This window comes from Ostrea edulis, chromosome 6 (genome assembly GCF_947568905.1).
Source record: "Ostrea edulis chromosome 6, xbOstEdul1.1, whole genome shotgun sequence".
NCBI lineage: Eukaryota > Metazoa > Mollusca > Bivalvia > Ostreida > Ostreidae > Ostrea > Ostrea edulis.
In genome coordinates, this window is record NC_079169.1 from 44,970,068 (window position 1) to 44,992,073 (window position 22,006).

The 22,006-nt window shown below is 34.9% G+C and overlaps 1 protein-coding gene across 38 annotated transcripts in view; it reads right to left on the reverse strand.

The window, feature by feature from the left end:
• Positions 1 to 8,655: 8,655 nt before the first annotated feature.
• The window catches only part of LOC125683895 (transmembrane and coiled-coil domains protein 2-like), an 80,000-nt gene continuing 66,649 nt past the window's right edge, over positions 8,656 to 22,006 (reverse strand). For 20 of the 38 annotated variants that reach the window (XM_048925428.2, XM_056139738.1, XM_056139731.1 and 17 more), the window contains 5 exons: positions 19,918 to 20,143; positions 18,053 to 18,184; positions 15,015 to 15,104; positions 13,437 to 13,615; positions 8,656 to 10,472 (listed from right to left, as the gene is read on the reverse strand). In XM_048925428.2, coding sequence (XP_048781385.1) covers positions 10,346 to 10,472; positions 13,437 to 13,615; positions 15,015 to 15,104; positions 18,053 to 18,184; positions 19,918 to 20,143 — 754 coding nt within the window. In that variant the 3' untranslated portion in view covers positions 8,656 to 10,345. Of the gene's footprint in view, positions 10,473 to 13,436; positions 13,616 to 15,014; positions 15,105 to 16,987; positions 17,009 to 18,052; positions 18,185 to 19,917; positions 20,144 to 22,006 lie in introns of all 38 variants that reach the window. The other 18 variants (XM_056139725.1, XM_056139726.1, XM_056139732.1 and 15 more) reach the window with 1 other exon arrangement.

Consider the following 22,006-nt stretch of genomic DNA (forward strand, 5'->3'; position numbering starts at 1 on the left):
TATAGAAGAAAATGGAAGATTTAGTCCGAACACAAATCCATGGCATAAACCTATAATTTTGACCTTGAGATCAAAGGTCAAGGTCATAAAGAGGTCATGAATGTACATGACACATAGTCTCATGGTGATACACCCATGCCTTATGGTATGACTATGTCAAAACCCTATAATCAATTTTGACCTTGAGGTCAAAGTTCAAGGTCATATAGAGGTCATGAAGGTACTCGACACATCGTCTCATGGTGATACACTCATGTGTCAAATATGATATGCCTATGTCAAAGAACAAAGAAGTCATGGCCCTGACACGAATCCATTGTAAAAACCTTGAATTTTGACCTTGAGGTCAAGGTCATATGGAGGTCATGAAGGTACATGACACATCGTCTCATGGTGATACACTCATGTGTCAAATGCAAAGAACAAAGAAGTTATGGCCCAGACACGAATCCATTGTAAACAAGAGGCCCATGAGCCACATCGCTCACCTGAGTCACCTTGGTCCATATCTGAAGACTTTCCATATATATTTGCATGTAAAACCTTAGTCCCTATTATGGCCCAAACTACCCTTTGCAAACTTGAATCTACACTATGTCAGAAAGCTTTCATGTAAATGTCAACTTCTTTGACCCAATGGTTCTTGAGAAGATTTTTAAAGCTTTTTCCTATATTTGTATGTAAAACTTTGAACCCCCCCCCCCCACTTGTGGCCCCATCCTACCCCCCGGGGGCCATGATTTGAACAAACTTGAATCTGCATTATGTCAGGAAGCTTTCATGTAAATCTCAGCTTTTCTGGCTTAGTGGTTCTTGAGAAGATTTTTAAAGTTTTTCCCTATATATTTGTGTGTAAAACTTTGATCCCCCCTTGGGGCCCCATCTTATCCCCGGGGGCCATGATTTGAACAAACTTGAATCTGCACTATGTCAGAAAGTTTTCATGTAAAAATAAGTTTTTCTGGCTCAGTGGTTCTTGAGAAGAAGATTTTTAAAGATTTGTCCTATATATTTGTATGTAAAACTTTGATCCCCTATTGTGGCCCCATCCAACTGCCGGGGCCCATGATTTGAACAAACTTGAATTTGCATTATGTCAGGAAGCTTTCAGGTAAATTTCAGCTCTTCTGGCCCAGTGGTTCTTGAGAAGAAGATTTTTAAATGACCCCACCCTATTTTTGCATTTTTGTGATTATCTCCCCTTTGAAAGGGACATGGCCCTTCATTTGAAGAAACCTGTAAGCCCTTCACCAAAGGATGCTTTTAGCCATGTTTGGTTGAAATTGGCCAAGTGGTTCTGGAGAAGAAGTCGAAAATGTGAAAAGTTTAACAGACAGACGGGCAGACAGACAGACGACGGACAAAAAGCGATCAGAAAAGCTCACTTGAGCTTTCAGCTCAGGTGAGCTAAAAACCTTTAATTTTGACCTTGAGGTCAAGGGTGAAGGTCATATAGAAGTCATTAAGGTACTCGACACATCGTCTTATGGTGATCTACCTGTGTGCCAAATATGGTATGCCTAAGTCAAAGAACAAAGAAGTTATGGCCCGGACGGACAGACGGACATACAGACAGAGTGATTCCTATATACCCCCCAGAACTTCGTTCGGGGGGTATAAATATAACTTATTTAATATTGACAGCCAAAATTTTGACCTTCTGAATGCAAGAATTAAAGCAATATTTTAGCCTTAAATCTGTGTTTTGTAAACAAAGACTTGAGTCTTTATATGTATACAAACAAACAAGTGAAATATTGATTTTGTAATATAAAGCATCTTTATTTTGCATAGTCACAAATTTTAACTTTTAGATGACACATATACCCCAAAAATGCCACGAAATGTGAAAGATATAATAAACTTAGATTGATATCCATTTCTTTTGAAAATTTCATGAACAATAACATACCGTAATCTTTGTTTACAAAACAAATAATAAACTCTCTAAAATGAGCTTCTTTGATAATGTATAACCTTAATTTTTATGTCAACTCTTTTAAACACATTAGACAGTAGATTTTGATCATTAAAAGTGAAAAAGAAAATTTTGGGGAAAATCGTGAATCAGTCCCTAAAATTAAGCAAGAGCAAAACATCTGGTTATTAAATATGACATGAGCATTCCTACACGTCTAAACAATCTAAGAAAAAGTTAACCTATGAAGGAAACTGTAAAGAGTGGTTGTTTAAGACATTGTGTAGCCAGAGGCGTTTGTGTTCTGAAGATGACCTGTGGCTCAATTAAATGTTTTGCTGCAAGTCTTACTGCCAAATTTCAGATCATCAGTGGTCTTATCTGTGTAAAGCTGTGTATTTTGTGACAACAGTACCGTGCCATAAGTTTAATAGAAATAAAAATATCAAATACCTCAGAGTAATTCGTTGTTTTACGCTCTTTCAGCCTTAAAACTAGACAGTTGCGTCTGAGTTAATACATCATGCTGGGATTCCCCTTACGCGCGTGGGGCTATTATAAACGTCTAACACTGTATAATTCATGCGTTATCCGGAACACCTCGGGTCTTTCACCGAATACACCGTGCTTTGGGTGAAAGGCCTGAGGTTTTCCGGATGATTTATATATATGTACCACACTATGTTTACTTTCTAAATAATATTCTCACTGTTTTCTTTTACATGCAGATGTTTTCAAGCATGCAATTAAGGGAAAGTTGATAACTTTGTAAAGTAATTAATCTGCTTTAAAATAATTATGTACAAAAATAATATATGAACATCGGGTCATACAGCTTTAAAAACAGGTAAAAGTAGGTTCAAGTAGCTACTTTAAGTAGGTTTAAATACCTAGGTAGCTATTAATAGCTACGTAGATTGAAATATAGTCTTTGGATGTTCAGTATCAAAAACTACAGGAAACAGCTGCAAAAGACACTGTAGCTTACGCATAGCTCATAGCTTGGTCAGTCAAGTGCATTCTATTGACTTTATTCACAGGTGCTTGGGTCATAATATATATGAATACACATCTAACCTTATACATATGTAAATAATTACATATGTATAAGGTTAGATGTGTATTCATATATAAATGACCCAAGCACCTGTTACTTTATTGATAAAATTTCAAACTCCTGTGATCAATCCAGCAGACAATGGTCTTTTGCAATTCGCTGTAAATATTTATTAAAAAAAAATATATATATATACAAGTAACAAAAGAATCATTTAGTCTAGATCTACACTAACTTGACTAAGATCGAAAATGATTTCCATCTTGGCCTATACTCACCCCGTTTTTAAACATTTCATTCGAAAAAGTTTACCGTCGTCATACATGAACGACTTTGCCTGTTTTCTTATTCTCCTCTTTTCATTTTCTGAACAGTTAATGGGATAGTCCCCGGACGTCAGGTAGGTTGATACATCTTCCATCGCACGAGGTTTGCTGGCCGGAACCAATATTATAACTAAACCCGGAACCAAACCGGCCAGAACTTTAAAATCATAATATTGGTTCCGGGTTTCGTTTCGCATTTAAAGCAATCTGATTAAAATAAGATCTTTGATCCGCTCCTTTATTGTTATGTCGCTACACAAAGTAGCGACATAACAATAACGGAGCGGATCAAAGATCTCATTTTTTGTGTAGCGACATAACAATAACGGAGTGGATCAAAGATCTTATTTTAATCAGATTGCATTTGAAGGGGCATGGACACGATTTGAACAAATTTTCTTTTCCGAATTGTTGATTTGATTTGAACGTATTTATTGTATATAATACGTATTTTACAAAAGGATCAGAAGCAAGTTCGTACAACTTACGAGTTCTCTCTTCTCCTTATATTAACCTAGTACATGTATCGTCGATAAGCATTCTAGACGTTCCGTCCCATTATCAATCCGTCCCTTAGTCGATTCGTCCCATTACCGATCCGTCCCTAGACTATCCGTCCCATAGTTAATACGTCCCCTAGTCGATCCGGCCCAGAAAAAATGATTTTTTTTTCAAGCTATTTACAGTACTGAATTGGTTTAATTCATCTGCGTATTTCATCTTCATGGTGTGTGTGCCGCTGATGTCTTCTGTCATCAGGTAGGATGACAATAATATGCTGTTTTGATATTTGACAGCTTTTCTAAGATCATTATACACATCACAGTATTCGATAAAGTGGGCCTCATTTTCAATACAAAGAATAGTTAGGTTACTGTAAGCTCGTAATTAATGATCAAAGGTTGCACAACAATGCAGTTATAAAACTGTTTTCACTACTTAAGGTGTTTTCACAATGATCAGTGGACAGGGGACACACATTTACATTGATTGCTATACATAGTTAAATAACGATGTTTCTACAATAATTAATGAGCACACATTTTCATAACCATCGCACTTCAAACAAAAATTATAAATCCTAAATAAACAATTTTATCTACACGTTAACTTCGGCAATTATCTAATAGCAGGGACCCTACTGGGCAGTCTGCGCTATAAATCTACTGTACACCATCGCCAGTTATCTAATTTTGATAACTAACTGCAATATATATGCAAAAACACTCCTTTGTCTTAAGTAATTATTCATTTATTATATCTTTGATAAAAAAAAAATTGGAGGGGCCGGATCGACTAAGCAAAATGGGCCGAATCGACCATGGGACGGACCGACTGTGGGACGCCAATCTTCTCTAGATAGCTCGATAGCGGATTCAAAACAGCTTATTTTAATTAGATTGATGTAACACACAATTGTCTTTGGGGGAGGGGAAATAAACAGATAATACAAAAATAGTAAGTGTTCTATAGATAAACAATGCAATATGATATGATCATCCGCAAAGTCTGTTATTTTCATGAACGAGAAAACACTGCACAGGTGCTTGTGGACAGGACTTCCGGTAACCCCCAACCCCCCCTTGTATTTTTAAATGTTAAATTCCTTGGGTATTTCGGACGTATTATTGACAAAATATGTAACTTCAGAGTTTATCTATTTTAATGGAATACACAAATCTCGCATAGAAACCGGTTGTTGTTGTTTTTAAATGTCATATCACCGATCATAATATATGAACGTATTATGACATTGTTTATCTTTGATTTATTGTTACTTTTTTGGGGACAACTTTTTTTTTTTATTTCAGCTTCATTTTATTAATTCCACCTCATTTAAAATGAGAAGTATAGTAAAATAACTACTTAGGAGACATTTCAAGCCCTACAAAATCTCTAAAATTTAGGAGCTTCCGAGGGCTTTGCGTGGGCCTCCACCAGACCCCCTACCTTATATGATGTTGCGTCCCCCTAACTTGAACTCCTGGATCCGCCCCTGAAGATGATAAATGAAATCAATAATTACCTTATAATCTTTCTTTCGTTTGCTTGACATGAAGCAATATGCAAGGGGCACTTGCTTCATGTGGGATCCACTTCTAATAAAGGAGTTTATGGTGAGTAGTTGTAACCATGGTCGGTTAACAACTCTGAATGTGGCATCCATGTACCATTCTACAACCTGAGGTGTATAAGAATGAGAATAAGCAAACATACTTAATTTTATCTACCCATAGTGTGTGTGGTGGGTCGGGCCCACCCTTCCCTCTATATGCACATATACACCCGACCCACCCTTCCCTCTATATGCACAATGACATATACAGTAACATTTAGCCGATCTAAAGGAAATAAAGATGCTGATCAAGAAGAAAAACAACAGAAATCATATTGTTCTGTTATAATATTTAATGAGGGTAATTTTTTTAAAAGGGCTTATTTTGGGGTATGCAAGATATTGCTGACATGCTTGAGAGAGATTTTCAACAAAAAACAGTTAAATCAACTCATGTAGGTCATATTCGGGAAAGGGGGAGGGGTCCTGAACCCAAGCACCTGTGGCAAAAACCAGGTTTGTATTTTCTAGCTGCAGCTCTCTGAAAAAAATATTTTGACATAACAGAATATGTCAAATGTTTTGTCAAAATATTTTTTCAGAGAGCTATAGTTCTGCAGCTATGTATTTTCTATTGCAATTTTTTTTTTTTCTAAATTACTCTTGATTGATTCTAGATGTATATGAATATACAACCAAACGGAATATTCAGGAGCAGATCCAGGAATTTAAGTTAGGGGGCGTAACTTCACGGGGCCACCTTAAGGCCCCTCAAGGGGAAGCCCCTTGATCTATAGATTCTGTTTCCTGTGTAGTGATTCCTACTATTTTCTGTCATTCTAATGGTGTGAAATTAAAAATAAATCAAAAGATCTTGTTATTCATTTCTCTAAGGGTGAAGGGAAAAATGACTGCCTCTTTTATTGTTTTTTCTTTTTCTTCTTCTTCTAAACACGAGACCATGATTTACCTTGAAAGTGTTGCACGTCTCATGTTAATTTCCCCAAAGGTGCTGCATGAAAGATCGATAAAATTAAGTTATTCTAATATATGATAAAACCAATTGGAACTTATGTCTTGATTCAAACATTTTTGAAAATAAGTTTAAAAGACGTGTGTTGACAAAAATTAGCCAAAATAATTCGAGTTTAAATCAAGCAATAAGCGATTCATATGATTTTTAGCGTTAAAATGGAGTATCTCGGAATTTCAGAAAAAAACTGCCTACGTAAAACAAAATAGATCTAGCATGAATATGTTCTTCGAGTTTTCCTCTAAAAAACTGCCGCTTTGAAATTTTGTTTCAGGAGGGCATTTTTTTTTTTTTAATTTAAAAACTAGAAAGGACTTCACTGATCTTATTTTTTCACCAAAAAATTAACACAATTTAAAAAAAAACCGCTAAAAGATCTAAAAATATTTTAGAATGTAAAATGTAATACGTTTGTTTTCCACATTGTTAATGTTTAAAATGCTGAACTACACAGGGTATTTCTAATGGTCAGCTAACATTTGAATATCAATATTGTTGAGTTTGCTTAATGTAAAATGTTTCAAACAAAATGAGATGTGACAAACACTAGAGAATGTTCATAAATAACTTGTAAATTGAAAAATCTGTTATAAACGAAACTTTTACTAGTACCTATATGTAAACAAAAACATGACAGAGCCTTGTTATACATAACAAAGAATTGTGAGCTTTGCGTCTCTCTTGTAACTTGACCACTGACATTCAATTTTTTTTTTTAACATACCATTAGAAATACCATAGACATTTAACATATGGAAATACCTAGCTAAGCATTTACGTTCCGGCCAGCGTAAGTTTGGTTCCGGGCACACACTTATCCTTCAAAACTTTTGAAATACGAAATGTTTACGAATATTCCTTGTGGATTTTGTTTTTATCGGGTAGACTAAATAAATATACATGTAATTATATCCAGATTTATACGTCTTTTTCTGTGTTTTTAAACATCAAAAATTACCAAAACGACAGATGTTTATTCTTGTTTTATTACGGAAGTTAGCGCAGTGTTTGTGAGAAAGTGAACACATCCTCAAACTCGAAAGTCTTGCATGTCTGAGCATAAACACAAATCAGACATATTACCGATTACCATGGTAGTCAGATTCCCCCTATTGTTACAGGGCGTTTTGTAGGAAACAGATTTTGCGTATGATCTCTGCAGTGCCTGTGTACCGGGTACTAATACTACAATTTATTGTCGGTGAATGGTAGTAGGCTGAAAGTTGCAACATATACATGTAAGAATGGAATCTTTCAGAGACAGAACATCCCTTCCAACTATTCGAGGCAAAAAGTCAGAACTTGTCGATTTTTTCTTCTTCCCTAGTTAAGTCTATTTCTAGCCTATTTTCTCATAGTTCTGGTCTGCATAACGTTGGTTCCGGCCATAATTGGAGATGTAAATATATTTCTCAATATTGGCATTTTGTATCTTTGGGTAAGTAAGGGTCATAATCCCCAGTGATTATTATACCTTCCGATTTTTTAAATAAGTGTTTTAGTCCATATATTAAATAAAATTTGGGAAATTGTCGGTACTATTAACAGTAATCTTTCCCAGTCAATTTATGTACTGGATGTTTTCACAGCTTATACATTTCGACAAGTGGGGATCCGGGTTAGAATAGTTCCTCTGACAGTACACCTTGCTTGTCAGTAAGAGGCGACTAAATGGGGCGGTCCTTCGGATGAGACCGCAAAAACCGAGGTCCTGTGTCACAGCAGGTGTGGCACGATAAAATTTCTCCCTGCTCAAAGGCCACAAGCACCGAGCATAGGCCTAAATTATGCAGCCCTTCACCGGCAATGGTGATGTCTTCATATGAGTGAAATATTCTCGAGGGACGTTAAACAATATTCAATCAATCAATCATTTCGACAGATTTCAGTCCACCAATGAATTATCTGCCCTTTATGACGGTTTAATAGTTAAAAACTAGAAAGCTATCAAATAAATCAGAAAGAGCCTCGCAATGAATATATCGATCAGGTGCTCTACCACAGAACAATGTATATCTGACCAGGTAGTTGAAGCGGCACGGTTGGTACATCCACCCTTAATTTTTTCTTATATTATATGCTTTATAAAGTCCCATAACTCTGTAACAACAATACCAATAAATCTGAAAATCAAAAGGGGTCTGTGCCATAAAAAGTGCTAATAGACGGATGGACAGAGTAATTACTATGGGGCACCCACCAAAAATTTATATCAAATTTCATATTTTAACACAATACATATAATATTAAATCACAAAAGAACACTTACTTTCCCCGACTTTATTCAACTTATTGCACATGTCAGGAATCATGGTTCAAATCGTCTAACTGTCAATAATTTAACATCATGAACTGAACAACAGTGCGCATCCATGTAATAAAGTTGCACTACATTCAAAGACATTTTTACCAGCACACATTCATATGTAACAATGAGTTATACCCAACTAATAGGAAATAAGACAGATTTCATTAAGCAAACATAAAGCAAAAAAAAATAATAAAAATTAATAATATAAAATTTAAAACCTTACAGGACAAAAAAAAATAAGCAAAAATTTTTAATGACTTCCCAAAAAATGAGAAACACAGATCCCCATGTTTTAACATGAAGACTGAATGTCAATGAGAAAAATAGCACTGAACAAATTCTTATCTCGACAACAGATCTTTAATTATAGCATGTTGGAGTGAATAATTTTTGTATTGGGTGAAAAATCTTTATGTGAATGTTCTTAATATATAAAAAAAAAAAAACTTGCAGGAAGGGTTTTTAGTCACAAGAGAATTCAATATTAACTCAATATCTTCTAAATCAAAACAAAAGAAGAACATTTCAAGTTAAAAACAAACTGTCTTTTTTAGCAAAGACTTTACAAAAATTAAAAACTTGCATTTTCCATTTAAAAAAAACCCTGCTATTAAAGATACATGAAATCCTTTTTAAAATTTTTTAAAATTTCATATCAAACTAACTTCACATTTTTACACAAATTTAAATATTTATTGTGAAATTGTTTGGCAGATTCCATATTAATAAAAATACAATATTTGTGAAACCCTGGCATAAAAATGTACATGCAAAGTTACATAGTGCTATGAACACCTCTGAAAGTTTACCCTTCAATTGTTTTGTCATGTGTAGATGTTCCACTTTTGTCCAGTTACCATTTTCAATTCAAATATCTCTTGTGAATGACAAAAAATTCAACAATATTAAATAAAATAGTCATGCACTTGTCAAGATAAATGTTACTGGCCAATTAAAAGACAGCATACATCAATTCAAGCAAAGGTCATATTAAAATTAAAATGAAGCTCTCCCAGTGACAAATCAAAGGTAACATGCTGTTGGGTTTTTTTAATCCTTCAAGAGAAAAGCTAAAAGCTAGCATTACATATTACACACAACATTAACACATTCATATAATACTGTAGCCCATTTGTTTCATCCCCTCTCTAAATACAAGTTGGCAAGTTCCACTGTCATGGTGACTGGTCTATATGTGCACTTCTTAATCCTTTTTTTAACAATGTGATTTCATTTTTTGACCAACATATAATAAAATACATTTAATTTTTTACAAGTATGTACATTCAAAAACAATTTTGTGGCAACTGCAATACACATACAGTAGGAGGGTTTCAGTATTTGGCATCAGTGTTCCTCCAACATGCAATCACAAATAAAAATACAAGTATATGTATCACATGCATACACTCACAAAGAAAATAAAATCATCACAAATCTATATCATATACGGCTATCCACAAGCTGTACATTAAACATATCACTTCCATAGAAAACCACTCTCAGAATATAATCACTGAAATAATTCCCCTTTTATGTCCAGCAACAATCACCACCTTCATCTCTTCAGGAACAGTTATTCCCCAGTGCATTGATTTGAGCTGTATGCAGTGAGTAGCCATGAAACATAATGGTCAATCATTGTCATCGGAAAGGTTGAGCCTCGAACACATACTGCCATATACTGCTCATGCAGAGAATCAAACCATCCCAGTTACGACCCACTATGACAATGGCCACGACTAGGAGAGCACTGGACAGAATGCGAGCCCTGAAAATAACAGCTACATGTACTGGCACCGTCATTTCTTGAAATACTATGCAAGTTATAACAACAGGATATGATTATGATCTGCCGATTATAAAGTCTCCCAAACAAAGTAATGGACATACTGTGGGCTTTTTTTAATACTGCTACCCCCCCCCCCCCCCCCCAATAATTAACTCCCTTGTACAAAATCCATGCCAATTAAATCTAGATCAAAAAGACCTTGATTTTCAAAAATCCCTTTCTTTCCTTTATCAAAACTGGTGTCACTTGACCTTGATCCTATTTGTAAGTCTCATCATTTCTGAAGATCTCATGTCTCTTTCAGTTCCAATTTTAAAGTTATATGTATAAAAGTTTTTATGATCTAGATCAAAGGCCAGGGACACTAGAGTCACTTGACCTTGATAGTAGTTTGTCAGTCCTATCATCCCTCATTATTTCTAAAGATTCTAGGTCCCTATCAAACCTCATTCTGAAGTTATATAAGTTTATATGTTTAAGGTAAGACTTGACCTTGATACTAGTTTGCAGGTCAAAACATTCTTTTGTCTTTCTGAAGATTTCATGTCTCTATTGGTCCAAGTTCTCAAGTAACACAAGTTTTTATGATCAAGGTCAAAGGTAACTGGAGATACTATATAATTGTAGTTTGTGGGCAACAACATCTTTTTATCATTTACGAGGACTTCATGTTTCTTAGTCCTAGGTCTAAATTAATACGAGTCAAAGATCAAAGTCAAAGTCACAGAAGTCATTTGACCTTGATACTAGTTTGTATCCTCTTATCATTTCTGAAGATCCCATGTCTCTCTATCAATTTCAGTTCTAAGAGTTTTTATATTCAAGGTCAAGGTCACTGGAGTTAATTGGCCTTCATACTAATATGTAGACCCCATCATTCTCTTCTCATTTCCAAAAACTGTAGGACCCTGTCTATCATATTTGTCAAGTTATATCTGTTGAATTTTGGAATTAATATTTCCCCATTAGAGTTCTCTGTTAAGACTCTACCCCCATTTGATCCCCCACCCCCAAATGTACCCTAACCCCATTCAATCTGAAAACAAAAACATTTCTGCACAACTAGATTGGCTTATCATATTCTTGAACATTTAATACTTTCATTAACAGGCTATAGAGAACAGTTGTTCTATTTTAAGGCACGAGAAATAAGCAGAAGTCGAAGAATAATAAGAAATAAGACTCCAAACTTTGTTTGGGAGACTTAAGGTAGTACTCTACATCGTCATAATGGCTGACTTCCTTTAAAAACATGGATGACAAAATCGATATCAGCAATATTTGACTTTTCCTTTTCCATTTAAATACCTAGCCGAGTAGCTCAGTAGGTTAGAATACCGACTGCTGAACTGTAGGTTGCAGGTTCGAGTCGAGCAGGGGTTTTAAATTTTTTTCAGATTACCTTCTACTAAAACTGTATTTTTTGACAAAATAAAGTAAATTTGAAAATTTTCAAATTCAAAATATTGTTGTACATATCCTACACTTTTCATCTACATCAAATTTCTCTGGTGTAGCATACCTCCTTAATTACTAATAGTCATGAGTAGTTCTTATCTCAGCAAAAACAATGCAATAGATCTTAACTTTCACGATGGCATAACCTTTTCAAATCGGAAAAAAATTCCAATCTAAACTACTTGCATCTTCTGTTCACTATTGCCCTCATGAAAAATTTCTATACTAATAATGCTAGAATTGAACACGAGACCAATGGGCCATATCGCTCACCTGAGTCACCATGGACCATATTGTAAGATTTTCTCTAAATATTCGCATGTAAAATACTGCATGGTCCCTATTGTGGTCCCAACCTACTCCCGGGGGCTATGATTTTTACAAACTTCAATCTGCACTATGTCAGGAAGCTTTCATGTAAATATGTACTTTCCTGGCCCAGTGGTTCTTCAGAGGAAGCTTTTCAAAGATTTTACCTATATATTTGCATGTAAAACTTTGATCCCCTATTGTGGCCCCAACTTAACCCTGGGGGTTACGATTTTAACCAACTTGAATCTGCACTATGTCAGGAAGTTTTCATGTAAATTTCAGCTCTTCTGGCCCAGTGGTTCTTGAGAAGATTTTTAAATGACCCCACCCTATTTTTCCATTTTTGTGATTATCTCCCCATCGAAAGGGGAAGAAAACTGAAAGTCCTTCACCCAAGGATGCTTTTTGCCATGTTTGGTTGAAATTGGCCCAGTGGCTCTAGAAAAGAAGATTTTTAAAAGTTACTAATTTATTTTCTTTATTTTGCTATTATCTCCCCTTGTAAAAGTGTGTGGCCCTTCATTTGAATCCCCTTCTCCAAAGGATGGTCCTGTGGGGATCCGGGTTAGAATAGGTCCTCAGTACACCTTGCTTGCTGTAGAAGGCGACTAGATGGGGCGGTCCTTCAGATGAAACCGCAGAAAACGAGGTCCCATGTCACAATAAAGATCCCTCCTTGCTCTAAGGCCATAAGCGCCGAGCATAGGCCTATATTTTGCAGCCCTTCACCGACAGTGGTGCCGTCTCCATATGAGTGTAATATTATGAAGAGGGATGTTAAACAATATTCAATCAATCAACCAAAGGATGCTTCGTGTCAAGTTTGCTTGAAATTGGCCCTGTGGTTCTGGAGAAGATGATTTTTAAAAGTTGTTAATGTATTTTTTAAAACTATTTTGCTATTATCTCCTCTTGGAGATGGGAGTGGCCCTTCATTTGAACAAACTTGAATCCCCTTCACACATAGATGCTTTGTTCCAAGTTTGGTTGAAATTGGCCAAGTGGTTTTGAAGAAGAAGATGAAAATGTGAAAAGTTTACGATGACACCAATGACGACGGACAACAGACAAATTTCGATCAGAAAAGCTCACTTGAGCCTTTGGCTCAGGTGAGGTAATAAAATTACTACAAGACTTTGGGCAGCAGGTGGCCTAGTATTTTATAAACATTACCTTGTGGTCAAAAATGGAGCTACAAGATTGGCGGCAGTGGAAACAACCACTAAAATAACAGCTACAATAGCTAGAACAACATTAATCAGCTTTGTCAGAAGAGTTCGAAATGTTACATTCTCCACCATCTCCATGGAGATTATCTGCTGCTGCTGTTGCTGCAGTTCCATCTTGGAGATCTGAAATCAGGAATGGCCACTCATTATGTACATGTACCATAAAATCTGCTCACATATTCGTTACACTTGCATCTCACAAAATTGAATTGAGGGTAACAATCCCAAGACTGATTTAGCTTTTCATATCAGGACTACTTAAGTTGACAAAGTTTTTTGTTTGCATATACTGTGAACGTACATTTTTATGTGTGGTCTGCGGTCACTTAAAATCTGCGTAATTTTATATCAGTGCATGTTATTTAGCTATTTACATGCAAGCCATATGCAATTCAGCAGAATCTTTTACCCGTGGGCTAAGGGTGCAGCGATTAACTGCGAGATGGTATGTCACCGTAATATTATGCTAAGGTTCGATTCACGATACTTTACACTATACCACGGTCCGGATGAATTTGAATGGTTAGATATGGCTTTAAATTCATATTATGAAAATGGCTTCCAGTAATGAAAAATGTGGTGCCAACCGTGCCATTGAATTATTTCTACCCCTGCGATCCATGAATCTCCAATATGGGAGCATTTTGGACTCTGTGGAACGGAAGAAAATGGTAGATCATATTGATTTTCATGGTTTTGGCCTCACCCCTCAGGAAGGCAAGGTCTATGAAATTCCAATTTCTGTTTCCCTTCTTTCACCCATAGAATCAGATGCTATATTAATACCAAAATTGTTTAGTATTGGAAGAAAAAGCTTGAAATTTTCAAACAACCAATGAAGATTTAGGAGCGATTTCATTGGCTGACCAAACGGTCACTCTGACATGACCCTGGATAGGGTGTTGCTAGATCCTTGTGTAGTGAACTATGTGCCTGGATCAAAGGTCTGAAAGGATCTACTTTAATCAGCAGCATATAGTCCAGAAATAATGACCACATAGAAGGAATCTGTTGGAGAATAACACTCTTTGTCTTAAGATTTTGTTGAAAATGAAAGCCAGGCCAAAGTTCCTTGTTTAGTTAGGTGATGTACAGCCATTGCATACAATGTCAAGGTATATACCTCTATTGATCAAGCATTCTGAGAGTATTGTATAAGCAATACATGTTCCCTACCAGCACCCCCATTCATTGACAGATGTAATTCAAAGAATGTACATTTGATGTTGTTTGACCTTGAACTGTGACCTAAAACATTGGCAATAAGTCACCATGTTTACCAGTATCGAATTAGTTTGATGTTTCGTTGTTTATAGAGTTGACACCTGTAGTTTTTAGCAGGGATGAAATTGTTTTATTCAGAACACTTTAATTTTTAAATTCAATTTATAAACATGTAGCATTAAGCATATACCTTAAATTCCTAGATTTGATTTGATAACTATAATTATATAAACAACCAAAAGAATTTGGAACTCCCTCATCGAGCATAGTACCATTTGCCTAGTTGCGATGTACTTACCCTGGTTTGACAATTCTCTACATTATCCTGAAGATCTGTTGTTCTCTCATCCAGGCGATATTCAATCTTTTCCTCCATACTTGATATGTCCTACAAGCACCAGATTTTCAGTTTTCATTATATACTTGTACTCATATTCTCAAAAAAAATTCAACAAAATAAAAAATATGAAATTCAATTTTTAAAAAAAAAGTAAATTATAATTCATACAGTAATAATACAATATAATTTAATTCTTAGTAGTCTCTGATTGGTCAAATTCAAATTAAGGAATGCAGGTTATTTTTGTATGACCTGGTTTCGTATGACGACCAGTATCTGGAACTGCTTTTCTTTCTTTTTAATTTACATTGCAGCACTGTTTTGAGCCTTCTATGGAATAGAAAGTCAACTTGTGCAATACCATACTTTGGTTTAATACACAGATTGTTTTCTCAATGTCAAGTAAGAATCTAGGCTTACTTGTATGCAAATCACTGTTGTAAAAAAATAATATATTACTCATTCGAATAATAGAAAACAAAGATATTCTATTTGAATTTAAGGTATACCATTTATTTGGAAAACTGCCCTATTAATTTTGAAAAACATTCTCACTGGGAAGGGGGAATTGCTTGATCTGCCTCTCAAAGCAAAAAAAAAGGCGTCACATTTTATCAGATGACGTCACCTTGACATGTGGATTAGTCACTTGCTTGTCTGATTTGAATTTATTGACAATGTACGTTGCATAAAAGGGTAAGTTTTCATGTAGATTATTGCATTTTCTGATATTTGGATAGTTTCAAAGACTAAAAAATGCAATTTCTTGTATTTTCTCATCTCTCAGTGTGACTTCTAAGTCGATCTTTAATGGGCAGTGAAATATGCATAGCATACATACATTTACAATTCTGTAGAACTAAGATGAATGCTTCGACCTTAACGGCTCGACACTTTGTTGTGGTTGCTAAGTGAATCATTTTGCGGCGCAATTGATTTGTATTTTTCAGTATTTATGTACATATTGATAAACAAAGATTAGTACTTCTGTCTTTTTGCATGAAATTATAAGAAATTAAATAAATTTTTTATAACCTAGTTTGGGTAAGTCTACGCCTTTTTTATAATCCACTTCACCCAAACCAGGTTATACTCTTATAATATGCTCCAAAATTAATGCATTCCTTAAATGATTTGTACTAATACAATCACTTAAGCAATGATGGAGATATATACTAGTGCATGTATATATATAATGGAGGCATGGAGTCATTTGTAATATGTTGATGGTGCTCCCGTTACAGCCAGCACAACTACATATCTATATTTATCAATAATCCATGTTTAATGCTGTTAAATTCACTTTCCAGATAATCAGAAAATAGGTAATATTTCTCTGAAATTGATGACATCAATGCACACCTTGTGAAAAGTGATTGACCACATCACAGACAAAACTGCATATTTCAAATACGTAAGTGGATATATAACAGATTTAACATTACTACAGTAACTTGATCTAAAGAGTTGGATAAATCATGTTGACAGATCATCAGATCAAACTCCATGCTCCAGAGATAACTACATGTATATAACTCTCTTCACAAGCCTCTTTGTGATAGAAGTATGGGTTCTAACATGAAGATAGTTATGATTCTTGCAAAGGATTGTTATTGACAAAGCATTGGTAAACGTAAATATTCAGAGTTTGAGGTGTACAGTTACAACCTTTCATTGACTGCTTAATATGTTATATCTCCATACAGATATGTACTGACAAGTCGGTATTGTCTTCCCTGTTTGTATAGCATGATAAAGATGGTATTTCACAAGAAAATTAAGATTATATTGTATGTAAGAGGAATATGTCATGTATTATTTGAAAGAACTGTGAGAAGAAATTAAGAATTTCTACTCTGCATTTGAACGAAACATGCTTTCCAGTGATAATGATTTTTTATATATCCTACAAGACCTGGTAGATGTATTACCTTACAATTTTGCAATGAAATCTACAATAACAACCTTATACAATATATATTTACAATACAGAGGTGCAATGACATCTACAATAACAACCTTATACAATATATATTTACAATACAGAGGTGCAATGACATCTACAATAACAACCTTATACAATATATATTTACAATACAGAGGTGCAATGACATCTACAATAACAACCTTATACAATATATATTTACAATACAGAGGTGCAATGACATCTACAATAACAACCTTATACAATATATATTTACAATACAGAGGTGCAATGACATCTACAATAACAACCTTATACAATATATATTTACAATACAGAGGTGCAATGACATCTACAATAACAACCTTATACAATATATATTTACAATACAGAGGTGCAATGACATCTACAATAACAACCTTATACAATATATATTTATAATACAGAGGTGCAATGACATCTACAATAACAACCTTATACAATATATATTTACAATACAGAGGTGCAATGAAATCTACAACAACAACCTTATACAATATATATTTACAATACAGAGGTGCAATGACATCTACAATAACAACCTTATACAATATATATTTACAATACAGAGGTGCAATGAAATCTACAACAACAACCTTATACAATATATATTTACAATACAGAGGTGCAATGAAATCTACAACAACAACCTTATACAATATATATTTACAATACAGAGGTGCAATGACATCTACAATAACAACCTTATACAATATATATTTACAATACAGAGGTGCAATGACATCTACAATAACAACCTTATACATATATATTTACAATACAGAGGTGCAATGACATCTACAATAACAACCTTATACAATATATATTTATAATACAGAGGTGTCAAAATTCATTTCGGTTTGTACATACACAATATTACATTTACTTAAACTCAAGGGACAATGTTTGTTCACTGGAGTCTGCATATAACAATAATTCATATCACTGATTTCAGAATCTCATGGAAGGGGGAAAAGCATGACAAAATAAATCCATATTTTTTTTGAAGGAAAAAAGGCACTGAACAACAAACCTGTCTGAGATTGGAAAATTCATTCTGATTAAGTTCCGTCATATCGTTCATCTGCTCCTCGAGTCGTTCATATTTGAAGCCTTCCTCTTCCAGGGACTGTCGGAGTGCACTCACCTCAGTACCATACCATCTCTGTCCAATTAAAGCTCATTATCTAATGCAATCATCACATACATGGTATCTTCCTGGTATCTTTTAATCATCTAAAATCTATTTTTTCAAAACTTACATTTACTTGGTTAAAACTAATACTGATGAGACATGATGAAATCCATGTCACTTAATAGCTTTAAAAAATTTATGAGCACAAGACTGAGTTTATGAAACATTATAAAACACATCCACACCAAACAAAAAATGGATTCACAAGATCTATCATCATCTATTACTCAATGAGTATAGAAAATCAACCCATAACCTTAACCATAATGAAATATTACTTTACTTCTTCTCTACAAAAGCCTACTGAGCTCATTTTCACAGGAGAAAACTGTTTCACACAGTAAGGCATAACTTTTGTGTATTAGCATGTTATTGTTCACGTAATAACACGACTTTCATGTAATAACGCATGACTTTCACATAATAATGCATCCACGTATTAACGTTCCTGTATTAATAATTCAGAACTTTTGGGTAAAAACATGCATGTACATTTCAGGATATGTCAAACATCTACTGTATTGTCAATCTAATCAAAATTGAATGTTAGATCTGTTCGCATACTCGCTACATGTGAGTGAATCTAACATTTAATTTTTATTAGATAGCTGTATTGGTTGAATCTTATCATATAATTCCTTTGTAAGAAATTGGTACAGTTTCTACAGTCATCTGGCCCAAAATATTGATGATTTCACTTGGAGCTCAAATCCTGACATTCAATTAAGGAATAGTTTAGCAAACCCAAAATTCACTCAGTTTGATCAACAAAATGATTTGTGTCATATGACAAGAGCTTGAAGTTGGCATAAAATTACAAAAATGCCATTTTCAATGAAAATATCCACAAATTCAGGTGGTTTTCCTTTTAGAAAACATACAGCGCATGCGTCGAGCAAATTCATATTGAAGCATGTTTTTCATCTCAAAATAATACACAATATATATCATTTTCATTTTGCTCGACAAATGCGCACATCTTTTCCTGAGCAATAATTTGTATGACATTTGACAGTTTTCAGGCTTATTTTGAGAAAAAGGCGGGAAATGTCTTATTCATGATGTCATAATGCTATCCATTTAGGACTATCATTCTGATTTTGTTGACATAGTATACCTGGCATTTATTTTACTTTCTTAAAACACTGATTAAGGTTAATTCCAGACACATTTTATAGAGAGAATTTTTTTTGGCCTTTTTATGTATACAACCGTACCTTGTTCTTTGTTTTGTGATATAGAACAAAGAGGAATACTTTTCCATTGTTAATATTTATGTCATTTGTATCAAGTTTGCAACCTTATTCATCGAATTCATTTCGGTTTTCCCCCTTCATCTCCAACTTTATTGACTTCATTCTAAAATCTTCATTTTAAAATCTAATCGTGATAACCTTATTTTGGTCTTATCTAGCTACTTTTATGTCTCGGATTGACACAGCTGATAGAAGTTTGAAAATGTGTAAATGGGGAGGGTTCTACCAATTCAATCAGCAACAGCCAAAAAGCTTAACAATTTAGTAACTATTTGCAAAGCCTAGTTCAAAGTAAATCCTCAATTATTAACTGATATCGTAGAGCACTACTTAGGTTTCAATAAAACAATATTCAAGTTTTGAGCTACATTGTATTAATATGTGAAAGATACACGTTATTTTGTGAAAAATTAGCTCACTGGGCTTTTGTACTACTCTGTATTTTACCTTGCACTGGTGCAATTCGTCAGTTAATCTGGTCACCATTTCTGACAAACTTTTGTTATTCTCCTTGAGCAAGTCCATTTCTTGAAAAATTGGGTCAAGTGCAGCCGGGGTAAGGCCTGGAAACTGTTGGGAAGTGTTCTGAGAATTTGACAAGGGACTACTCTGAACTTCATAATTGGAACCCGATAGGATGCTGGAGTTGTCGTCTTCTGATGGGTATTTAAAACTGAAAGTATACCTTTACTCATTAGGGATACATTGTACATATCATACTGTTAATTAAGTTGGTGGATTTTGTGACAGTGTTCTCTTTGTGAATTCATAATCACTGCATTAGGTCAAGTATGGTCCATATACAAATCGGAGAAAATACAGTAATATTTCTGTGCCCAACTAGTGTTACTAACTTCCCCAGAATTTCATTATTGATGGGATATATGGATGAGCAGTTAATGCCTGTATATATTGGGAAGGTGTGCTGTATAATGTCATTATTGATGGGATATATGGATGAGCAGTTAATGCCTGTATATATTGGGAAGGTGTGCTGTATAATGTCATTATTGATGGGTTATATGGATGAGCAGTTAATGCCTGTATATATTGGGAAGGTGTGCTGTATAATGTCATTTGTAATCCAGGCTATCCTAGGATTATATTTCGAAAAATCTTTTAACTGCAGCAACTGACTTGCAATTGTACTGATGTGGTCAAACATGTGCACACCAAAGACGTACATACGAAACATCAAACATTCAAAAATGAATGTGTACAATAATCACAAGTTGGACACACTAAATAAGGTGTTTAATCTGTGTCTTGTGACATTCACATCAAAGAAACACAATGACATTCCTGCTTCCTGGGGAAAATGTGATGAAGTAAGCAAGAGAACAGCCCTGTTCATCACCAACAACCAGAAAACATGCCACTGAATTACAAGCTTTTACATCACCACAGCAGATAACAAGAGATGATTGTAAAACACATATGCCCCCCATGGTGCAAAATTGAAAAGGGTTATACACACAATCATTTAATTGAGAGTAGTATCATCAATTCAAAATATTGAGCAGACAATATCTTCCTATGTCAAGAGTGGATTGACCATGTGACCTAAAAATCAATAGGGGTCATTAACTCCTGAAGATGTACCAGTGTACCAAGTTTGACGTCTGTCAAGCAAAGGGTTCTCAAGATATTGAAGGGACAGTATATTCTTATGTCCAGTTTGACCCTTGACCTTGTGACCTCAAATTCATTAGTAGTCATCTTCTCCTGATGATGTACCAGTGTACCAAGTTTGATGTCTGTCAAGCAAAGGGTTCTCAAGATATTGAACAAACAGTATATTCCTATGTCCAGTTTGATCCTTGTCCTTTGACCATGTGACCTAAAATTCAATAGGGGTCATCTTTTCCTGAAGATGTACCAGTGTACCAAGTTTGAAGTCTGTCAAGCAAAGGGTTCTCAAGATATTGACCGGACAGTATATTCCTATGTCCAGTTTGACCCTTGACCTTTGACCATGTGACCTCAAAATCAATATGGGTCATCTTCTTCTAAAGATATACCAGTGTACAAAGTTTGATGTCTGTCAAGCAAAGGATTCTTGAGACATTCAGTGGTCAATATATTCCTATGTCCAGTTTGACCTTTGACCATGTGACCACAAAATCAATAGGTGTCATCTTCTCCTGATGATGTACCAGTGTACTAAGTCTGATGTCTGTCAAGCAAAGGGTTCTCAAGATATTGAGCGGACAGTATATTCCTATGTCCAGAGTAGATTGACCCTTGACCTTTAATGTTTTGACCTGAAAAACAATAGGGGTCCTCTTCTTTTTATAACCAACCCACATATGAAATATCATTACAATCAAGTGAATGGTTCTCAAGATATTGAGCGGACAACTCATGGTCTACCACATGGGGTTAAGACCAGCAGTTTGACCTTGACCTTTGACCACGTGACCTGAAAATCCATAGGGATCTACTCTCTAAGGAAAGCCTCTGTATCAATTTTGGCTATTATCAAGCAAAGGGGTCAAAAAATATTGAGCGGACAACACATGGGCTTAAGACCAGA